The sequence below is a fragment of the Puccinia triticina genome, chromosome 17A (assembly GCF_026914185.1).
Source record: "Puccinia triticina chromosome 17A, complete sequence".
Lineage (NCBI taxonomy): Eukaryota > Fungi > Basidiomycota > Pucciniomycetes > Pucciniales > Pucciniaceae > Puccinia > Puccinia triticina.
In genome coordinates this window covers 1,203,536-1,227,305 of record NC_070574.1, presented here as the reverse complement: position 1 = coordinate 1,227,305, position 23,770 = coordinate 1,203,536, and the positions used below count along the sequence as shown (strand labels likewise).

The following is a 23,770-nucleotide window of genomic DNA, read 5'->3' as shown; positions in this document are numbered from 1 at the left end:
CATGCAGCCGTCTCGAGACCCCACAAGAATTCGGACGGTCTTAATTCCACATCACCAGACGGGAGCAGCCGACGTGAGCCCATCCGCTTCAGCACGCCCACCAAACGGGGCACTCCCCACCGATGGCCATATCCCAGAAGTACATTGAGCCCACGTCGCGCAAGATGTTGCACGGCACAGGCACGGCATCCTGCTGCACAAACTGCAACGCGCCGTGTAGAGCAAGTACAAATTTCCCACATCATGGGATAACTCAGTAATTATGTAATGACAGTTGTATTTGGTATTGCGTACGCATTGGGGGAAAAAAGAAATATACACATGCCCAACACACACTACGCCAAATGAAACATTCACAATAAGGGAAACTACGTAGGAGAAACAAAGAAAAAAAAACTATCTACAAATGTGTACGAATTTGGGGGAAATAGGCACCCATCAAGAACAACTCTTGCAGGTCATGCTCAATGGGATCCGGTGCTGGCCGTTGGCAAAGGTTGGGTCGCGTTTTCTTCTGCAATGATTGCCATCTTGGCCATCACCTCGAGGTCGGTGGGGGGCCGGATATTCTCCACGTCAAGCCAAGAGAAGAATTGGTCTCTGAATGAGCTTGAATCCAGCTCAAGTATGAGCTTGAAAAAACTGTATGCAGATAGTCGTGGTTCAGTAGCAATACAAGCGCATGAGCCATTGCGTGCGCCAAAGGTCAATCACGCTTGCCTGTAAGAACCGCACCGTCCTCGGAGCTCCTGTAGTTGCTTGTCAATTAAAGCCCACTGCCGATTAATATCCCCCGGCACCCAACGGGCATAGTGACAAATCGTCTGAATCCTCAGATAAGCAATGCGCGCCCTGACCCGAGTGTCGGTGTGAAGGTCTCCCTCGGAGTTAGGCAACATCCGAGATTGCATCTGTAGTACATATCAAAACAAGCAATCAGTTAGGAAAGGTTAGGACATGCCCGCTTTTTTCGCCCGGTTGATAGTAGCCTTAACTTACATCAATAATCAAGTTGGTCAAGGTGGGAACTGGGTGTGTCAACGGTTCGCCCAAAGGGCTGTGAACCATGCTCAGCAACTGGAAAATGCCACAACGAGTGAGCCCCCATTGATTGCTACACACGCGACGCACGGAAACTACTTACCAAATTGCGCATTGCACCGCGCTCGTGTTTCAACCTATCACGCAACTCGGAATTGACGCTCGCTACTGCTGCCGGGTCTCTATCCATATACCCGGCGGGCAGGTAATCTTGTTTAAACTCGTTTGATTGCATTCTGACATGATCCTGAATAAGAGGATGTCAGTTCAGCGTCCATCGCGCAATTATAAGCCCGTTTCGCACCTGCACCTGCTCCAGTAGACTGCGTCCCGCTGGCGGTCCACCTCGAATTGGGTCACATGAGTGTGGTATTTAATCAAACTCTTTGTTGCAAATTGTATTTTTATTTTCAGCCAGTAGTAGTATTTTGTAGAAGGATAAAGAAGTTATCTTTACTGAGAAACTGAACACAACGATGACGAGAACTTTGATAACAAGACAACAACTAGAAACAACAAAAGCTGAGACTCCAACTGTATGTTCTGATTAAACTCCTCCTGAAACGCTACTGTCTTCAGATTCTGGATCTGAACGATGATTCTCCTTTAATTCGGCCTTCTTGAGTCTTGAGGGATTGAAGCGTGAGAACGTCCCAAAAGTGACTCGATGGTAAAACGGAAACCAAGAAGGCGAGAAAAAAGATTTTCACAGAGCGCTTGAACTTCAAGTTGTACTCTCCACGTGTACACATGAAATTGAATATGCAAAACTAGTTTTCATCAAATTACACTCAACACTCCTCCTTAATTTGATGACACCAGATTCAATTGCTTCACCGCTATTGAGACTTTCACGAAACCCAACAGTTTTGTTAATATGTCAGCAATCATATCATTTGTCGAAATGTCTTCAATATTGAGTTGATTTCGAGCTACAATATCACGCAAGTATTGGTACCAAATCTTGATATGCTTTGAGTTTTCAGACAGACGTAATTCTTTACTGATAATCACTGCGCCCGAATTGTCATTCTTGATACTCGGAACTCCGACAGGAATCTTCATGTCGACTAGAAGGTTCTTCATCCATCGAACTTGTTTCGCGCACACGTTGATAGCAATAAATTCAGCCTCCGTAGTTGATTGAGCAACAACAGTTTGCTTCTTAGATTTCCAACAAATTAGATTTCCTTGAAACGTAACTGCATAACCGGTCGTTGATTTCTTATCCGGATTCGACATTGCATAGTCCGCATCCGCATACCCAACAAGTTCACGAGGAGGTCCACCAGCTTTTATTTCAATTCCCAAACTCTTTGTACCCTTGATGTATCGTAACAAATGTTTGGCAAGACTCCAATGATGTTGAGTAGGCTTTGACGAGTATCTTGAAAGCAAATTAGTTGCAAATGCAATGTCTGGGCGAGTATGAATAGCAAGATAATTTATATACCCCATTGCCTTCTGCATGACAGACGCGTCAAACGGACTTGACTCAAGCTCAACCTGATGTAATGCATTCGTAGGCAACGGCGTGCGCACATAATTCGCACCTTCCATGTTAAACGCACGAAGAATCTTCTCCGCGTAAGCCTGATGATGAAGAAGAACCGAGTTAGTCTTCCATTCCAAAGTATATCCCAGATGTTGATTTGGTTTTCTTTGACTTTGATTTTATACGCTTTTTCAAGCTCGGATAAGAAAGAGAGGATTTTAGATCTGTCTTGACCTACAATTAGGCCATCATCCACATAAATATGGAGAAATAAAGTCCGATCAGCGTTGAAAAACAGTGCATCGTCCATGATTGATGGAGTGAGTCCAAGATATTTCAACGTGGTCGTAAGGTGATTCTTCCACATTCTTGGCACCTGCTTCATACCGTACAATGACTTGTTTAGCTTCCAAACCCAATTTTCTTTCCCTTTCACCTCAAAACCGGAGACTTGTCGAACGTAAACATCTGCATCCATTTCACCGTGAAGAAACGCGGTTTCCACGTCAAATTGAAACACCTGCCATTTGTACGTGACCGCAATTGACAGTAACAATTTGAATGTTTCGACCCGACCAACCGACGCATATGTCAGAAAATAGTGTTTATCCTTCTCCTGGTGATTTCCAAATCCGACCCAGCGCGCCTTGTATCGGATGACCTCATTTGCCTCGTTCAATTTCCGGCAAAGAACCCACATGCCGCCAATAATTTTTTCGCCCTTAGGTGGCGGAACCAGATCCCCAGTGATATGCGCCAACTGCGACGCATGTTCATTCGTCATAGCTTCGATCCAGAGAGGCTTTTCTTTTGGACTATTCAACGCCTCCGTCATCGTCACTTCTTGAACAAGATTCACTACATCCGGTTGCTAGTCAATGCCGGATCATGATACCAAACGCGGCAGACGGCGTTTTGTTGACAGAATGTTTGCTGGATCGACATTACCACAAATCTCTTTTGCCGGTCGTTGATCCGGCCACTCCCAACTTGGTTTCAGACGTTTTAATTGATCCTCCGACAACTTAAACTGACGACCTTGATTTGGAATATCACTCGACGTGTTATTGATGTTATTCGGACGAAGCATATCACCAGTATGAATAGTAGACATAGACTTTTCATTTTGAACCTGTTGGCGGCGATACATCCACCTAGCCTTAGTTTCTTTGGATACATCTGAATCATCATCGGTCTCAGACGGCAACTTTTCATTTGCTAAATCACCAACAACCTTGTCATCATCCTCGTCATCACTTGAATCATCCTCAGACTCATCACTCGAGCTAGATTGAGTTGAAGATTTCGAAGATTCTCGTACACTTTGAGTTTCAGAGTTAGAAGATTTGGACGCTTTATACTTTCCAGGTAACCGAGTCACCAGCCTAGGGAGTTTACTTTCTGATTCCGTAATGATTCGTGGAAGCGACTTTAGATCTTTTGTCAATGACACCGACTTTGAAGAAACCGTAAACGATGGAACAACATAGTCCCTGCTGATGACAACACGGTGCACGAGTGGATCATAGAATCGAGTAGCATCTGAGAAAGGTTCAAACCCAAGGAACTGTAACTCCACACCACGAGGTTTGAGTTTTAGAGAATCCGGCCGATGAACCATGTCAGCTGGCTACTATGGCAGAGCCACCGTGACATAAAAATATACAAATAAAATATGAAAAGTAGTTTTACATATGAAAGAGACATTATTACTCTTACATATGTAAAACTACGCAAAAAACATTAAAAACACTTATAAATAATTAATTACTTAGCTTTGTGTAATTAATAAGTAAAATATTAAGAAAGATTCTGATTCTACGGGTAAAATAACCTAGGGTACCTCACTTACATGTACCCTTAATTATTATCCCTTCCTTGTGTAAACTAACTTCAAAGTTTACGCAAGTGCATCACGCCCCGCGTGGATGCACTTGTATGCACATATATATATAAGTACATATATTTACAACCATTTTCAGTGACGTAACTGAGGTGTTGTGTACAGTTCAAAAGATAGCTTTATTTGTTGCGTGGCGCACCCAAGCCCGCGTGCTTTGTTGCCTAGAGCTCAAGCCCGCGCTCCTAGTGTAAATATATGCATAATGCATAAACTAGCCCGCAACCAAAGCGCTCAGGTTACCAATAAGTAAGAATGGACCAGAATACGCCCCAATAACAATATTACATGTGTTATAGGGCTTGTACACATGTAATTAATCACCAAACAAGATGTAATTACCACGTCATTCAATATAAAAACATTCTAGACTGAAAAGAGCTCTTGCAGCGTGCACAGGAGACACTAGAAAGCGCCCCAGCTTCTCCCAAGCCTCACTACACGTAAATTACAACTGTAGTAAATATGTAGAAGGGGTCAAATGAACTGGAGCAATCAATAAGCGCCTCCAGAACATGTATAAAGCACTGCTTACACGTGTACTAGTACACAGAAGCCAGTTCTAGTACCTTCTGTGGCACATTTTCACGGAAATGAGCGTCACAGAACCCCCAAACCAGCCCCCATGACGTGTAAGGCACGTGTAAAATCACGCAGAACCTCTGTAAAAGGTCCTTGGCAACCCTTGTATCCAAGCCCCAAGGTTCCACGACCCACAGCGCCTTCTAGCGCAACCAAATTGCCTCAGAATGCGCCCACAAGTGTCCCCATGTCCCCTGGGCGCCCCTGGAGGCCTGCCTAGGCTATATAAAGGGCCCTTTCTCCGCCCAAAAGGAGATTCCCCAGCTTTACATTACCTATTAGAATTTTACCCGCCTTCAACAGCCTCATTAGCCTGTGATTTGCCAGGTAAAATACCTACTTTCGTGATTTTTAGCCCCAATTTCCGCCCTGAAGCTGCCCAGTAACCACCCTGCCCTCAAGATTACCTCCTCTGAGCGCCTCCAACTGCCCAACTTCACGCCTGAAGAACCTCAAGTGCCTCTAGGGTCTTACACTAGTAAGTTTAAGCCCCTTCTCTTGAGATTCTCTGCCATTTCTTTCTGGGATTTAAACCACACCTGTTTACAGGCCCCAGTTCTTCATTCTAGAGGGATTAAACACCCCTGATTTATCAGGCCCCTCTTTAAAATTAATTATATTCATTTTATTACGTCAAATTGGCCCAAATTGGCCCAAATTGCCTTATTCTTACGCCATAATTCCCAACAATTACGTTGGAATTAACCCTTATAACCTTGTCTTAGAGTTTTATAACTCTAATCTTTTGCTTTGCACCACGTGTAGCTAGAAGGATAATATCCTTGGCATCACGTAGGCTGACAATTGGGGGTCTGGCCGGGAGATTTCCTTCAAATTCATTTGAAAGAAAGAGCCCTTATAAATCTTAAATTTTTTACGTCAAAAATTTCCAAAATATACTCTAAAAAATACCTAAAAATATTTTCACTACTCTCTGAATTTTTTACGCCTTTAAAAACATTAAAACTGACAAAAAATCACCTTTTTTTCTACCTTCTACGCCAAAACCAAACCAAAAACCCTAAAAATTCATCCAAGTTAGTCATTTTCTTCGTCAAAAATTCAACTAAAATTACAAAAATATATAAACAAAATTTTAAGTCTAATTTCTGACTTTTGTAGCGTGTTTTTTTCCAGTGAATTTACAGGAAAACGCCGAATTAATTCAGTATTACCTGAAATTGCTGCGCCTGCGCAAAGAAGCCGCACTCCGCGACTACCAACCCACCCCGTGGGAACAGCTCACCCCCGAGGAACAAATCATCCTCGCCGCCTACCACGCCCATATTCGCGAAGAAGAGGATCTTGATACCCTCCTCAAGATCCAACGCTACCGCCGAGCAGCCAAAGCTAAAAAGAAAGCTTTCTACGACGCCGAATACCGCGCCAAAAGTAAGTTCCTTTTTTCTACAGCTCTCAATTCTCCCGATCAACTTATTTACTCGAAGCTGATCTCACCATCTAATCTCATCTACCCTACAGTGTCTGCTAGCATAGCCGCCGAGACTACTGTCGATAACCCGACTCCCGCCCCGACAGCTTCAACCGCTGACAAGACTACCACTAGTAAGTTCCAACCTTCCCTTTCAAAAAAAAAAAAACCAAACCTCTCCTCAAACCAAGTACAGTAGCTGACAATGGTCAACAACAAAACTAGGTCAACTCGTCCCGAACTACGAGGCCCACTCCCGCCTCCAACGCGAGCTCGCGGCGGCAAAGGAGCTACAAGATCGGGTCAAGAATATGCAGGTGACCACGATCGCCCGCAAGGATCCGATGCCCGCTACCCCGGCTTCCACCCCGGCTCCATCCGACACCCCTCCTCAATCCAAGGACGGCCCTCGTCCGACCGAGCCGAACGAGTCCGCTATGGAGATCGACGAGATCGACGAGCTTTCCCCCAGCTTATCGGTTCCTACCCGTACACGCCCTATCACTCCCGAAATCAAGACCCTTTCGAAGGAGGAGCAGATCGAACTCTGGGCCAGAGAGCACGTGAGTACTTGGAAGCAGTACCTAGCGATCGCGAACGACGGAGCGACAGCCGGGCTGCGAGCTTTGCTCACTACGGCTCAAGAATCCCAGAAGGCCCTCCAGAAACTCATGGAGAACCACGAAATCGAGGCCCTCGTCAAGGGCTGGAACCCCTGGGAAGCGAAAAACTTCCACTTCCCAGCCCCGCCGAAGAAGACGGTGATGAAATTCAAGAAGATAGAAGGCGGCAAGAATCGCAGTTCGAGCTCGAGTTCGATCAACTTCGACGACCCGGCTCGGTGGAAGAGAACGACCGACCTCCTTCAAATCGCAGCGAATCTCTACAAGAACATCGATTAGATCTTGGTATACTCACTTCTCTTTTTGACTCCCTCGACGCTATCAACGTCAACCTTTCCACTTTAGATCATAATAGCGAAACCAATTTAAAATCTATTGTAAATAGTATTGATAACAGCTTAAAATAAATTAAAGAAGCTGTTAACTCGAGAACTTTATCTGTCCTCCAAAAACTGGAGAGGCCACTGCCCCTTGAGTTGCCAAATAAGCATTGTGAGCTTATTGTTGAGATTGGAAAAGATTGTGAGAGCCTCAAAAATACCACCCATGACACTAAGTATGATGTGTCTGAGATCTTACAGTACTCCAGGAATTCTGCTGCCGTGCTCAATTCTACCGCTGATCAGATAGTGACCAGATTGGAAAAGGAACACTTTGCCAAACAAAAAGCAGAGAACTTTGAGATTAAGGAATTAATCTTACAGCTCAATGCTAACATGGATGGGAAAATTCAGGCTCTCACTGAGAATTTTACGTCTCAGATTTCTACGCTTTCTGCGGAAATCAAGAATTTGAAATCAACATCTGACATCAAAGTCCAAACCCCTCGTAATATTCCCCATATTGCGGAAAATTACGCTCCCGTACCTGAGTTGAGATGCAGTGATGGTACTCAGAGAGACATTCCTCCACATCTGAAGGGTGCCAATAATTATCTTAGTGATAATCAGTCTCCTCCCCCAGTGGCCCAGGAGCGTGGCAAAAATGCCTCATATGGCAGCCAAGCTTATCAAGAGAGAAAACAACAGTGTGAACCACACTACACTCCTCAAGCAGAGGTTCCCAGACATAACAACCCCTTTATGCGTAACTCTGTTCCTCCCCAGAATAATAATCCACGCCAGAACACTCCTTACAGAACCCTTGACATGGTTGAGATAAATAAGTTAATGCCTCCAATCAAAGATTGGCCCAAGTTTGACGGCAAAGGAGAGTATGATCATATGAACTTTATCAGGACCATTGATCATATGTTAAGATCCTACCGCGCAGATGAGGAAGCTGTTATTTCCAGGATGCCTAGACTCTTTGAGGGTGTGGCGGCAGATTGGTTTATCACCAAAGGAGAAGAGGTAGGTGAACAAAGCTGGAAGGCATGGAAAGAGCTTATCAAAGAGGAATGGGGAACCAGAATCTGGAGAACTGAAAAGCGCCAAGCTTTTGAAACAGACTACTTTGACCCAACCAAAGAAGCTGCCACAGAATGGTGCTTGCGCCAGAAAAAGAGGATAGATTGCATGTACAACAACCCATCTAAAGAAGAAGTTAATGATAGACTACTTAATCAATGTAGAGGACAAATTGAGAGCTTAATGAGATGCAGACTCAGTGATATGAATGTAGACCTAGCCAAATTTATAGGTATATTGCATGAAACTGTAGTACTGAATGGTCTTAACAAAAAGTACGTGAGAAATGGTGTTCCGGAAAAAAGAGATCTCCCCAAATCTGAAACACCCAAGCCTCCTACAGGAGATCCCCCTGTGAAGAGGACTGCAATCCCTGAATGCTACAATTGCGGGGAAAAGGGCCACAAAAAACCTGAATGTCCTAATCCACGCAAAAGGATTAACAATGTGGAAGTAGAAGAGGACTGTGACAGTGAAGAAGATACTCAATCTCAATTTGAGGTTGTTACTACTGAACCTGCAGACGAAGACCAGCCTAGGATACACGTAATCCAAGCTGATATTGGTGATGAATTGTCCATTAATTCCATTCATGGAGACTCCAATTTACCTCAAAAATGGGACTCTTCTATGAAAGTTGGCCATGTTTCTGACGCCAAATTACTAACCAACAAACCTGAAGCAGGGATGAGTTATACTATGGGTAAAACCAGCTATACCACGGTCTTGTTCCGTGACTCAGAGTTGAGAGCTCTGCTAGATATAGGCGCCTTCTGCTCCTGTGTCAGTAGTACCTTCTTGGATGATTGTTATCCAGAATGGGGAAATCACTTGCTCCCCATGCCAAAAGCCAAGTTCAGCAGCTGCAATTCTGCTATGAAACCAGTAGGAGTAGTAGTTATGCCACTAATCTTCCCGCACTCCAAGGGCTCCCTTAGACTAAATGTGGAGTTTGTTGTTTTACAAGATGCTGTGTGTAATTACTTGATCTTGGGTAATGATACATTCTGCATGTATGGAATAGACATATTTCAAAGTAAAGACAGATTCTACACCATAGGTGGAGACTGGAAAAGAAAGTTCCAGATTTGCAATATTAATATTAAGCTCCTGGACCAGCTTAATACTAATAACGTAAAGTATCAAGAGGAACTACACTCTTTTAAAGAAGAGTACTTGTCCCAAGCTGCTGTTAGTGAAATCCTGACGGAAGATCAAAAACTTGATGTTCTGAAATCTTGTTTCAAGCACAAAGAAGCCTTTTGTACTACTGAAGAACCCATTGGTAATATTAAAGGTCATGACATGAAACTAGAACTCACGGTGAGCAAACCTTATCCGCCTCAGCTACGGAGGCCTCCCTATCCTTCAAGCCCCAAGTCCAGAGAAGCTCTTGAAACTCACATCAAAGAGCTCCAGGAATTAGGTGTCTTAAGGAAAGTAGGACATAATGAGCAAGTTGAAGTTACAACACCTGTAATAATTGCGTGGCATAATGAGAAATCTAGAATGGTTGGAGACTTCCGTGCTCTTAATAATTACACTAGACCTGACTATTATCCCATTCCCCGCATAGATCACTCCTTGCACAACCTGTCCAAAGCTAAGTACATCACCACTATGGATGTGCTTAAAGGTTTCCACCAGATCCCTATAGACCCAGAAAGCAGAAAATACCTCAGGATTATCTGCCACCTAGGAATCTTTGAATACCTAAGAATGCCCTTTGGTATCAAAAATGCGCCCTCACATTTCCAGAGGATGATGGACTCTGTATTTGGATCCTTCATCAGACAAAGTTGGATGATGGTGTACATAGATGACATTATAATTTACTCTGATGATTGGGAAACTCATTTGGAGAAAATTAACCTAGTGCTGTCCAAGGCCATAGAAGCAGGTTTAAAGATGTCCATTAAAAAGTGTAACTTTGGATATGGGGAACTTAAAGCCTTGGGACGTGTAGTTTCCGGACTATCCTTAGCCATTGATCAGAACAGAGTAGCTTCTGTCTTACTTAACTCTATGCCACAGAATAAATTAGAAATGATGTCATTTCTAGGTTTCTGCAGCTATTACCGCCAACATGTACCAAGCTTTGCCCATGTAAGTAAAAGTCTTTATGCACTATGTAATAATGACACCATCTTTGAGATGACATATGACAGAGTGCAAGATTATGAAGAGCTTAAAAGGCTTGTCACATCTGCCCCCGTACTGTCCCAACCAGACTACAATAAACCCTTTATATTGTACATTGATGCTTGCTTGGATGGTCTGGGTGCCGCATTACACCAAGAATTTGTCATAGATGATAAACCTGTTGAAAAACCTGTTCTGTTTATATCAAGACAAATAAAAAACTCAGAAAAGAGATATGGCGCCAGTCAAATGGAATGCCTAGCACTGGTGTGGGCCTTAGAAAAACTTCATTACTACTTGGAGGGGTCTAACTTCGTAGTAGTCACTGATTGTACCGCTGTAAGGACCCTCATGAATATGAAAACTCCTAATAGACATATGCTTAGATGGCAAATTGCAATACAACAGTACAGAGGACATATGACTATAATCCATAAAGCAGGAGCCAAACATAAGAATGCAGATGGTCTAAGTAGATGGGCTTTGCCAAATAACCCAGATAATCCAGCATATGACCCTGAGGATGAAGACATTTTTCCAATCTTAGGGATACATGCCTGTGACTTAGATAATGCTTTCTATGACTTGGTCCAGAAAAGCTATGACGAGAACAGTGAACTCCTCCAATTGGTTGAAATCTTGAGAAATGACAATAGCCCACCAGAACTGATTGCTAGCTTACCAGATAATTTAGCCCAACACTATAAACTGGGAAAATTCACGTTGCTAGATGGACTTCTTTACTTCAGACATAAACACTCTAGTGTTTTGGTACTAAGTAATAAAGATCAAATCAAAGACATCCTGAAGGAATGCCATGATAATGTGAACTCTGGCCACTTCTCTGAAGAGAGAACAGTGGAAAGAATCAAACAAACTGCGTGGTGGATTGACTGGAAAGGACAAGTACATGATTATATCCAATCTTGTGATGCGTGCCAGAAAGGAAACAAACAGACTGGTAAAAGATTTGGATTACTCCAGAAAATTGCAGAACCCACAGAGAAATGGGAAATAGTCAATATGGATTTTGTTACAGGCCTGCCCCCAGGAGGACCCTATTCTTACAACTCAGTCCTGGTTGTTGTAGACAGGTTTTCCAAGAGGGCCAGATTCATCCCTAATCACAAAGATGACACAGCTATGGAAGTAGCTATGCTATTTTGGAATAGAATCATGGCTGACGTAGGAATTCCAAAGATTATCATTAGTGAAAGAGATCCTAAATTCACTTCAGAATTTTGGAGGAACCTTCACGACATGCTAGGCACTAAACTGGCATTCTCTACAGCTTATCACCCCCAGACGGATGGATTAGCAGAGAGAATGATCCAGACTCTGGAGGATATGTTGCGCAGATTCTGCTCCTTTGGTTTTGAATTTAAAAATCATGATGGATACACTCACGACTGGGTAAGCCTATTACCAGCCCTTGAAATTGCATACAATAGTAGCAAACACTCCTCTACTAAAGTAGCTCCATATGTACTAGAAAGAGGATGGATCCCACGTATGCCCAAAGACAATCTTAATGACAAATTACCTCATCTGCACCCTACCGCTCTTGACTTCAAAAAGATGCTGGACTCAACTCACCAACATGCCAGGAAGTGTGTAGATGATGCTGTTGAATATAACAAAGGAAGATGGGATAAAAGCCATAAGGAACCGGAGTTCAAGATTGGAGAAAAAGTTCTATTATCCACGGTGAATTTTAATAATTTAGGTGGTAGCAGAAAACTTAAGCCTCCATTCATAGGACCATTCACCATTAAGCAATTGCATGGTAAAAACGCAGTGGAAGTCATTCTTAGTGAAGAACTATCTAGGAAACATCCTGTCTTTCCTGTGAGCCTGATCAAACCTTACAAAGTCAGGCCGGAAGAAGAATTACCCCCCCCGCAACCTGTCCCAATAGAAGAAACTCCACCCTCAGGACAGTTAAGAGTACATAAAATCTTGAAGGACAAGAAAGAAAGAATACAAGGTAAAGACACCAGACTCTACTTGGTCAGATATAAAAACTTATCCGCGGATAGAGATGAATGGCTACCAGAAAGTAATATACCAGATGGACCTATTCACCTGAGAAACTACAGAGCAAGTAAGAGATCAACCTGAGATGGCCAAAAATTTTTCTAGACCTTTCTTTTTCTGAGCAGAGACTCATCTTAGGGGTAGGGAATGTCAGCTGGCTACTATGGCAGAGCCACCGTGACATAAAAATATACAAATAAAATATGAAAAGTAGTTTTACATATGAAAGAGACATTATTACTCTTACATATGTAAAACTACGCAAAAAACATTAAAAACACTTATAAATAATTAATTACTTAGCTTTTTGTAATTAATAAGTAAAATATTAAGAAAGATTCTGATTCTACGGGTAAAATAACCTAGGGTACCTCACTTACATGTACCCTTAATTATTATCCCTTCCTTGTGTAAACTAACTTCAAAGTTTACGCAAGTGCATCACGCCCCGCGTGGATGCACTTGTATGCACATATATATATAAGTACATATATTTACAACCATTTTCAGTGACGTAACTGAGGTGTTGTGTACAGTTCAAAAGATAGCTTTATTTGTTGCGTGGCGCACCCAAGCCCGCGTGCTTTGTTGCCTAGAGCTCAAGCCCGCGCTCCTAGTGTAAATATATGCATAATGCATAAACTAGCCCGCAACCAAAGCGCTCAGGTTACCAATAAGTAAGAATGGACCAGAATACGCCCCAATAACAATATTACATGTGTTATAGGGCTTGTACACATGTAATTAATCACCAAACAAGATGTAATTACCACGTCATTCAATATAAAAACATTCTAGACTGAAAAGAGCTCTTGCAGCGTGCACAGGAGACACTAGAAAGCGCCCCAGCTTCTCCCAAGCCTCACTACACGTAAATTACAACTGTAGTAAATATGTAGAAGGGGTCAAATGAACTGGAGCAATCAATAAGCGCCTCCAGAACATGTATAAAGCACTGCTTACACGTGTACTAGTACACAGAAGCCAGTTCTAGTACCTTCTGTGGCACATTTTCACGGAAATGAGCGTCACAGAACCCCCAAACCAGCCCCCATGACGTGTAAGGCACGTGTAAAATCACGCAGAACCTCTGTAAAAGGTCCTTGGCAACCCTTGTATCCAAGCCCCAAGGTTCCACGACCCACAGCGCCTTCTAGCGCAACCAAATTGCCTCAGAATGCGCCCACAAGTGTCCCCATGTCCCCTGGGCGCCCCTGGAGGCCTGCCTAGGCTATATAAAGGGCCCTTTCTCCGCCCAAAAGGAGATTCCCCAGCTTTACATTACCTATTAGAATTTTACCCGCCTTCAACAGCCTCATTAGCCTGTGATTTGCCAGGTAAAATACCTACTTTCGTGATTTTTAGCCCCAATTTCCGCCCTGAAGCTGCCCAGTAACCACCCTGCCCTCAAGATTACCTCCTCTGAGCGCCTCCAACTGCCCAACTTCACGCCTGAAGAACCTCAAGTGCCTCTAGGGTCTTACACTAGTAAGTTTAAGCCCCTTCTCTTGAGATTCTCTGCCATTTCTTTCTGGGATTTAAACCACACCTGTTTACAGGCCCCAGTTCTTCATTCTAGAGGGATTAAACACCCCTGATTTATCAGGCCCCTCTTTAAAATTAATTATATTCATTTTATTACGTCAAATTGGCCCAAATTGGCCCAAATTGCCTTATTCTTACGCCATAATTCCCAACAATTACGTTGGAATTAACCCTTATAACCTTGTCTTAGAGTTTTATAACTCTAATCTTTTGCTTTGCACCACGTGTAGCTAGAAGGATAATATCCTTGGCATCACGTAGGCTGACAAACCACGACTTTGGCGCCAAACGGTATAAGTGGCATCGTTGTCCGATCTGGTTCAATAAGTGCATTTGATTTCGCCAAGGCTGAAGTTGGCGACACCCAGTTTATCAAAGAGTGAGGGAGAACATTCAATAATGTCGACGCATGAGAAGCTGCTTCATGCCACATAGATTGTGGCACTTGAGATTGCAATAACATACATCTCATTTTTTCCAGTAGCACGCCATTGAATCGTTCAGCAACTCCGTTGGTTTGCGGAGAATTTGCCGGACCTTGTTCCATAGAGATTCCCAACTCGCTTAGCTTTTCAATGAACTTCGTTGAACTAAATTCGCCGCCACAATCACTATGAAGATATGCCGGAACACGCTGAATTTTGTTCTTGAGTTCTTCAAACAACGCCATCAGTTTAGTCTCTGACTCTGACTTCGCCTTGAGCAAATAAATCCGGTTAAACCGAGTAGCATCGTCAATAACCACAAGTATGTACCGGAAACCAAGCTTTGAAGGAGGTGAAATCTGGAGTACGTCCGTATGCAATCGATGAAAAGGCAAACTTGATGACGGGAGCTTTCGAGTGTGAGCTGTCCGATGAATTTTTCCTTTAACGCATATTTCACAATCTTTGGATTTGGTTGAAAAACCGGAGGAAACATTATTGTGCCGACAAAATAACTCGACATATTTGTCTGAGGCATGTCCCAATCCATAGTGCCAATCAAACTCGTCCGGAATCTTCATATTGACCACGCAAATGTACTCGGAGATAGGACTCATAAATAATTTACCGATACGTGGAAAAGTTGCTACAATCTTCTCGCCTCCTTTAATCAAAAATTGATCGGTTTTGAAATGGGGTTTTAAGCCATGGTCGAGTAATTGAGAAGCCAAGATGATATTGGCGCATCCGTTAGGTACATGAAATACAGGATTAATGTAATAATCTCCTACTTTCAACGTGCCTACATGAGTTGCTTCAATTGGCGATGAGAATGTGTTCATAAAATGATTCGTCAATGGCTGTACATCGGTAAGCAGTTCAAGATTGATCACACAGGACTGAGTAGCGCCAGTGTCAAAAACCAAAAACCGAGAGAAGTATTCTCTAGACGCATGTTGAACCGTAGCGACAAAAAAATTTGAACAATCTGAATCAACCTTGAATGGACCACGTGTTGACTTAACAACTTGTTGAGAGTCATGAACCATTCCTAACATGTTTGACAAGGCGAATTGTTGAGTGTAATTTATGAACAAAATGCATAGTGCATATGCAATGTTGTGTGTACACGTGGACGCACTTGTAGACTTCGCTTCAAACTCGGAAAAGTTCTTTTTCTCTTGCTTTCTCGGTCTCGCGTGTCTTGTCAACTGGTCGTTCAAATTTTCCACACGGTATACTCGATCTAGTCGGTTTGAAAGCCATTGCATTGAAGGATTAGCTACTCAGGTAAAATCAAGTATCAATCAGTTCAACCAGTCAAACACTCACAATCACATTTTTCGAAAGAAAAAAAATTCAGCTAGCGTCAAGAACTGAAAAACAGTATCGGTTTAGGAGGAGAATATATCAAGCTCAAGGAGTCACAGCGTTGGTTTCTGTTATTCATCCTTGTTTTATGCTTGTTTTATCTTAGTGCTAAACAGTTTGTTTTCTTTCAGTTTGGTTTTGTGTTCTAGTTTGATTGTTCTTCGCTATCGTTGATTGTGTTCAGTTTACCTGTAAAGATTGCTTCTTTATTCTGTTAGTAGAGTTTCCTTTGGTTTATTTATTCTTCATTGCTTTTGAACTCTTTCACTTATTGTTAAATCTTTCTCATATCATGTCTAGTCTTTCTACTACTACTACTGGCCGAAATAAATTACGATTTACAATAAAGAGTGACTTGACGAATCATTACATGGTAGCGAGAGTCACCTCTTGAATCGTTTCGGCTCAGAGTTAGAGGAGAATTAAACGCAAACTGAACATCGCAATGTCAGATGATTCTGATTCGTCTAGCGACAAACGTTCTTCAATTCGAGTAGACAAGCTAACTCTAGGCAACTGGGTACAATGGAAATCTCGATTTATCCTGTACCTCAAGCGTCACAATCTCGAGGAGTTGCTTGATCGAAAATGGGTTGAAGATGAGAAGAACGCAAAGTCTTACAAGAAAAAGAACATCAAAGCTCTGGATTCGTTGTATGGCGCAGTCAGTAAAGATCTACACAATGAGATCCTCGACAATGATACTTCGTTTCTGGACGCATGGGAAGCTCTAGCATCGGCGTGTGGACAAAATTCGGTGATAACGACCTGTGCCGCATATAAGAAAGTTCATTCTATGCGTTTTCAGCCGGGAACGTCTTTAACCGAACATATAACCGCATTTAAAACCGCTTATACTCGATTATCTGATTTAACTGCAAACCATATGCAAGAATTCGGAACGGTTACGTCGTTTATGGCCGCTGCGTTATTTCTGGATAGCTTGGAGACGGATACTGAAATGGCTTCTTTAGTTCAAACCTGTTATGACATTAAACCATTTACGTTGAAGAATGTTACCGACCGAATTTTAATTGAAGGTCTCCGAAGAAATAATCGAGCAGATTCTCAGGAGAAGGTTATGTTTACTTCATCAAGTCATAGCGGGTCCAAGTCAAATAAGAAGAAGTCAAAGAGCACAAATACGCCGAAGCCCAAAGCTGTGGCTCCAACAATTAACAATGCTGGTCAATCATCGATGAATAAGTCTAAAGCACCGGTAAACCAATCTACTTTGAAGTCTAGTGGAGGAGATTCAGTCAAAAACCGTATAGACAAGATTGAACGTTCAGTTAGTGACTTAACGGAACTTATGAAGAAGTTTGCATCTACCAACATGCTTGGAATGGTGCATGGTACTCACGAAACCTCCGATTCAGCTCGTGGTCCATTTGAAGTCGATTCCGATAGGTCAAATTTCTTTGTCGGTACTATTCAACAAGCTTCAAAAGAGTACTTCTCTCGGTTCTTAGTGTTTGACACAGGCGCAACTCAGTCATGTGTGATAAATCTGGAGTTATTAACAGATTTTCAACCTTTGACAAATCATTTTATGAATACGTTTTCATCTCCGATTGAAGCCACGCACGTTGGAACACTGAAAGTAGGCAATTACTTTATCAACCCGGTTTTTCATGTCCCGAACGGATGCGCAAACATAATATCTGCGACTCAACTTATCGATCACGGTTTAAAACCGCATTTCAAAACAGATCAATTCTTGATCAAAGGCGGTGAAAAGATTGTTGCGACGTTTCCGCGCATTGGAAAACTCTTCATGTCTCCAATATCCGAATACATTTGTGTTGTAAACATGAAGATTCCGAGTGAATTTGATTGGCATTTTGGTCTTGGTCACGCCTCGGATAAATATGTTGAAATCTTTTGTCGGGATAATCACATTTCATCAAGTTCATCAACAAAGGCTAAAGATTGTGAAATATGCGTCAAAGGAAAGATTCATCGAACTCCTCACTCACGTAAACTTCCATCATCAAGTTTGCCGTTCCACCGATTGCACACGGATGTTTTGCAAATATCTCCACCGTCGAAATTGGGCTATTGGTATATCTTGGTAGTCATTGACGATGCAACTCGGTTTAATCGAATCTATATGCTAAAAGCAAAGTCTGAGTCTGAAGTCAAATTGCTGTCGTTTTTTGAGGAATTAAATAACAAAGTGCAACGTGTACCAGCTTACTTACACAGCGATCGAGGCGGCGAGTTTAGTTCAACAAAATTTCTGAACAAAATTCAAGAACTCGGAATTTCAATTGAACGCGGGCCAGCAAATTGTCCACAGACAAACGGCGTTTCGGAGCGATTTAACGGGGTTTTGCTTGAGAAGATGAGATGCATGTTATTGCAGTCTCAGATTCCACAATCTATGTGGCATGAAGCAGCGTCGCATGCGTCAACTTTACTGAACGTTTTGCCACATTCATCAATAAATTGGATCTCACCAACTTCAGCACTAGCCAAAGCGAATGCCCTGATTGAACCGGATCGCACAAATATGCCGTTGATTCCATTTGGTGCACGGGTGGTGGTTCATCGGTCCGATTCACTCAAGCTCCAACCAAAAGGAGTTGAACTTCAATTCCTCGGTTTTGAACCTTTTTCGGATGCGACTAGGTTTTATGATTCAGTTTTGCATCGAGTGGTAATTAGCCGTGACTATGTAGTTCCTTCAATCCAGGTCAATTCAACGAAGGTTCAACCAACCAAAGATCTAAAGTCTCTTCCAAAAATCATTGCTGAATCGCAAAGTCGTCTTCCTCGACTGATAGCTAGACTTCCAGGCAAATATATTTCATCCAAGTCATCAGCATCTGAAGAAAGCAAACATTCAACTTCTGCTTCGTCATCCGAATCATCTGATGAGTCTCAGTCCGAAGATGATGATAATGATCAGGAGCATGGCGCCGGGCTAAATAGTTTGGAGCGACATACCAATAGTGATGAGGATTCGGATGTTTTGGAGGCAACTAAATCAGCGTGGTTACGTCGTCGACAACAGCTGAGGGCTGAAAAAGCAGCGCAACAAATACAAACAAATGATACTGTTCGTCCGAATCATGTTGCGGACTCGGCTGATGCACATCCTAATCAAGGTCAACACTTTAAACTCTCTGAGAAGGTTCTTGACCGATTGAAGCCGAGTTGGGAATGGACTTCGGATAAACCATCAAAGGAAATTCGCGGAAATATTGATGTCTCAAATATTGTTTCAACCAAGCGACGCCCTACTCAAAATTCGACAATGACTATGGATCAGCAACCGGATGTTGTCAACTTAGTTCAGGAAGTAACGGTGGCGGATGCACTGGCGAGTCCCAAAGAGAAACCCTTGTGGATTGAAGCCATGACGAATGAACATGCTTCTCAGCTTGCTCATATCACTGGAGATCTGGTTCCACCGCCAAAAAAGGAAAAAATTATTGGAGGAATGTGGGTTCTTTGTCGAAAGCTAAATGAAGCCAATGAAGTCATACGGTACAAAGCGCGCTGGGTTGGTTTCGGTAATCATCAAGAACCAAACAAGCATTATTATCTAACGTATGCTTTGGTTGGTCGTATTGAAATGTTCAAAATCCTTCCATCCATTGCGGTGACGTACAAATGGGAGGTTTATCAGTTCGACGTCGAAACTGCGTTTCTGCACGGTGAGATGGATGCTGATGTATATGTTTGAAAAGTCTTGGGTTTTGAAGTTGAAGGCAAAGAAAACTGGGTATGGAAATTGAACAAGTCGCTTTACGGAATGAAGCAAGCTCCTCGAATGTGGAAAAAACATCTCACCGATACGTTGCATTCACTTGGTCTTACTCCGTCAATAATGGATGATGCGTTGTTCTTCAATGCCGATCGGACATTATTTCTACATATGTATGTGGACGATGGCCTGATTGTAGGTCAAACTAAGTCCCTGATCACATCCTTTCTATCAAAACTTGAAAAATCGTATAAGATTAAAGTAAAAGAAAGACCAAGCCAGCATCTGGGCTATACGCTGGAGTGGAAAACTAATTCGGTTGTTTTGCATCATCAGGCGTATGCCGAGAAGATTCTTCGAGTGTTCAACATGGAAAATGCTAATTCTGTCAAAACCCCTTTTCCAACTAACGCGTTACATCAAGTGCAACTAGAATCTACGCCGTTTGACGCCTCAATCATGCAAAAGGCTATGGGTTACATTAATTATCTAGCCATACATACGCGCCCGGACATTGCTTTCGCCACAAATATTTTGTCTCAATACTCGTCAAAACCGACTCAACATCATTGGAGCCTAGTGAAACATCTTTTGCGTTATATCAAAGGAACAAAAAATCCTGGTATTGAGTTGAAAGCTCGTGGATCTCCTCGCGAACTTATCGGGTATGCGGATGCCGACTTTGCTATGTCTAGTCCTGACAAAAAATCGACCACGGGCTATGTTGTTACGTTTCAAGGAAATGTGGTCTGTTGGAAATCTAAAAAACAGTCGATTGTGGCGCAATCAACAACGGAAGCTGAATTCATCGCCATCAATGTGTGTGCAAAACAAATTTGCTGGATGAAAAATCTTTTAGTCAACATGAAGGTTCCGGTTGGTGTTCCGTGCATAAAAAATGACAACTCAGGAGCGGTAATTATCAGCAAAGAACTTCGTTTATCTGAAAACTCTAAACACATTGAAATCCGGTACCAATACTTGCGGGACATTGTGGCAAAGAATCAGCTCAAGATTGAAGACATATCCACAAATGATATGATTGCGGATATTCTGACAAAATTATTGGGTTTCATCAAAGCGGCAATTGCGGTAAAACAATTAAACCTTGTGTCCTCAAATTAAGGAGGAGTGTTGAGTGTAATTTATGAACACAATGCATAGTGCATATGCAATATTGTGTGTACACGTGGACGCACTTGTAGACTTCGCTTCAAACTCGGAAAAGTTCTTTTTCTCTTGCTTTCTCGGTCTCGCGTGTCTTGTCAACTGGTCGTTCAAATTTTCCACACGGTATACTCGATCTAGTCGGTTTGAAAGCCATTGCATTGAAGGATTAGCTACTCAGGTAAAATCAAGTATCAATCAGTTCAACCAGTCAAACACTCACAATCACATTTTTCGAAAGAAAAAAAATTCAGCTAGCGTCAAGAACTGAAAAACAGGATCGGTTTAGGAGGAGAATATATCAAGCTCAAGGAGTCACAGCGTTGGTTTCTGTTATTCATCCTTGTTTTATGCTTGTTTTATCTTAGTGCTAAACAGTTTGTTTTCTTTCAGTTTGGTTTTGTGTTCTAGTTTGATTGTTCTTCGTTATCGTTGATTGTGTTCAGTTTACCTGTAAAGATTGCTTCTTTATTCTGTTAGTAGAGTTTCCTTTGGTTTATTTGTTCTTCATTGCTTTTGAACTCTTTCACTTATTGTTAAATCTTTCTCATATCATGTCTAGTCTTTCTACTACTACTACTGGCCGAAATAAATTACGATTTACAATAAAGAGTGACTTGACGAATCATTACACAAATTTCTTCATTAAGTCGGTAAGATCGCTTACTGATTGTTCAATTTTCTGAATGCGATTTTCAACTGAATCAGATGATGTTGACTTGGCGCTTGACGGCATATTCAAAGTTTTACCCTTACTAGCAGATGTTTGACTAGCGTTATTAAGGGTTGGAGCTACAGCTTTAGGCTTGGGCCCATTCGACGACTTCGACTTCTTCTTGTTTGATTTTGAAGACGGATTTGACGATGAGGCAAACATAACATTGTCTTGAGACTCTGTACGATGTTTTCAACGCATAGCTTCAATTAAGATACGATCCGTTACATTCTTCAGATTAAACGGTTGAATATCATAGCATGTTTGAATCAATGGAGCCATGTTGGAGTCGTTTTCCAAGCTGTCAAGAAACAAGGCTGCTGCCATAAACGACGTAACCGTGCCGAATTCTTGCAAATGATTCGCTGTTATGTCTGAAAGCCGAGTATAAGCACTTTTGAATGCAGTTATATGATCAGTTAACGACGTTCCTGGTTGGTATTTCATTGAATGGACCTTTTTGTACGCCGTGCAAGTAGTAATAACCGAATTTTGACCACAAGCTGAAGCTAGCGCGTCCCATGCGTCTAGGAACGATGTATCATTTTCAAGGATCTCGTTATGAAGTTCCTTACTAACTGCTCCATATAGTGCATCAAGCGCCTTATTGTTCTTCTTGTTGTATGTCTTTGAGTTCTTTTCGTCTTCGATCCATTTCCGGCTTAGCAAGTCTTGAAGATCATGTCGTTTGAGATACAAAGTAAACCTCGACTTCCATTGAACCCAATTATTCAATGTAAGTTTATCGACACGAATGGATGATCAATTATCGCTCGATGAATCAGACTCGTCCGCCATAATGCAGACCTAATGTTCAGTTCACGTTTGATCCTTCTTTTCTAACTCTGAGCTGAATACAATTCAAGAGATGACTCTCGCTACCATGTGGTATTTAATCAAACTCTTTGTTGCAAATTGTATTTTTATTTTCAGCCAGTAGTAGTATTTTGTAGAAGGATAAAGAAGTTATCTTTACTGAGAAACTGAACACAACGATGACGAGAACTTTGATAACAAGACAACAACTAGAAACAACAAAAGCTGAGACTCCAACTGTATGTTCTGATTAAACTCCTCCTGAAACGCTACTGTCTTCAGATTCTGGATCTGAACGATGATTCTCCTTTAATTCGGCCTTCTTGAGTCTTGAGGGATTGAAGCGTGAGAACGTCCCAAAAGTGACTCGATGGTAAAACGGAAACCAAGAAGGCAAGAAAAAAGATTTTCACAGAGCGCTTGAACTTCAAGTTGTACTCTCCACGTGTACACATGAAATTGAATATGCAAAACTAGTTTTCATCAAATTACACTCAACAATGAGTACACCTCCAAAAAAGGATCCATAAGGATTTCCTTTGCACGGTTCTGGACAAAGGCCTACAGAAAGAAAGTCAACTGTTGACAGCACATCAAACTCAAAGAGGCAGGAAGACCCACCCAAAGGTGACGTGAATAGGAAAACAACCGCGCCTGTACCGACAATGAGGCCGCCGTCAGAGTTGCCAAAAGGGCCATGTCCCGGGAGTGAATGAGCGACTCAACTGACTGTCTCACAGATAGAATTGAATACAGCAAAATGGCATATTGTCGCGGTCTGGGGATCTAAAGGTACGCAAAAGGTCAGCTGGGTTGTTTCTTGAATGCAGATAGGTTACTAGAGAATGAACCTGAATCAGTTCCTTGGAAAACTCAGTGTATGGTGCACGTAGGTTATATGTGCGGCCCATGTTATCGGTGAAATTCTCACTGAGGTGCTCCTCATCTACTTCGAATGGTACTATTGACGGAGGCCAAGGTCGGCTAACACCCCCGCGCGGGCCCCCATAGTTTGTGGTGGTTCCAACCGGTCACCTTACAGGGCTTTCCTGTGCATGACCTGGCGGCAAATGAGCTATAAAATGGAGTTAATGACGAAAACTTGAGCAACTATTCTGGAATTTGGACTCACCAGGCCTTGCGGGCCCATCGGCCAATCCTTGAGTCCGATCAGGATTTGCTTGCGAACCTCGCAGAGGCGGCGCATAGGGGGCACCACGACTAGCCCGGTGTCTTCGCGCATTAGAATGATTCAATGCAGAGCGAGAAGACGAACGTGATTCCGCACGGCTGGCCTGTTGAGGCGTTTGGCGTGAGTTTTGCGCTTCATCGTTAGACTGGCTGGATGAGGACAT

At 42.5% G+C, this 23,770-nt stretch overlaps 1 protein-coding gene across 1 annotated transcript; it reads right to left on the bottom strand.

Annotated features, from left to right (window-relative positions):
• Positions 1-464: 464 nt before the first annotated feature.
• PtA15_17A106 (uncharacterized protein) lies at positions 465-23,770 on the bottom strand (the record flags this gene model as incomplete). The annotated part of the gene is made up of 6 exons (XM_053164187.1): positions 465-642; positions 736-911; positions 1,000-1,077; positions 1,145-1,288; positions 23,456-23,475; positions 23,548-23,770. The coding sequence occupies 6 exons, from the start codon at positions 23,768-23,770 to the stop codon at positions 465-467; spliced, it is 819 nt and encodes a 272-aa protein (XP_053028179.1).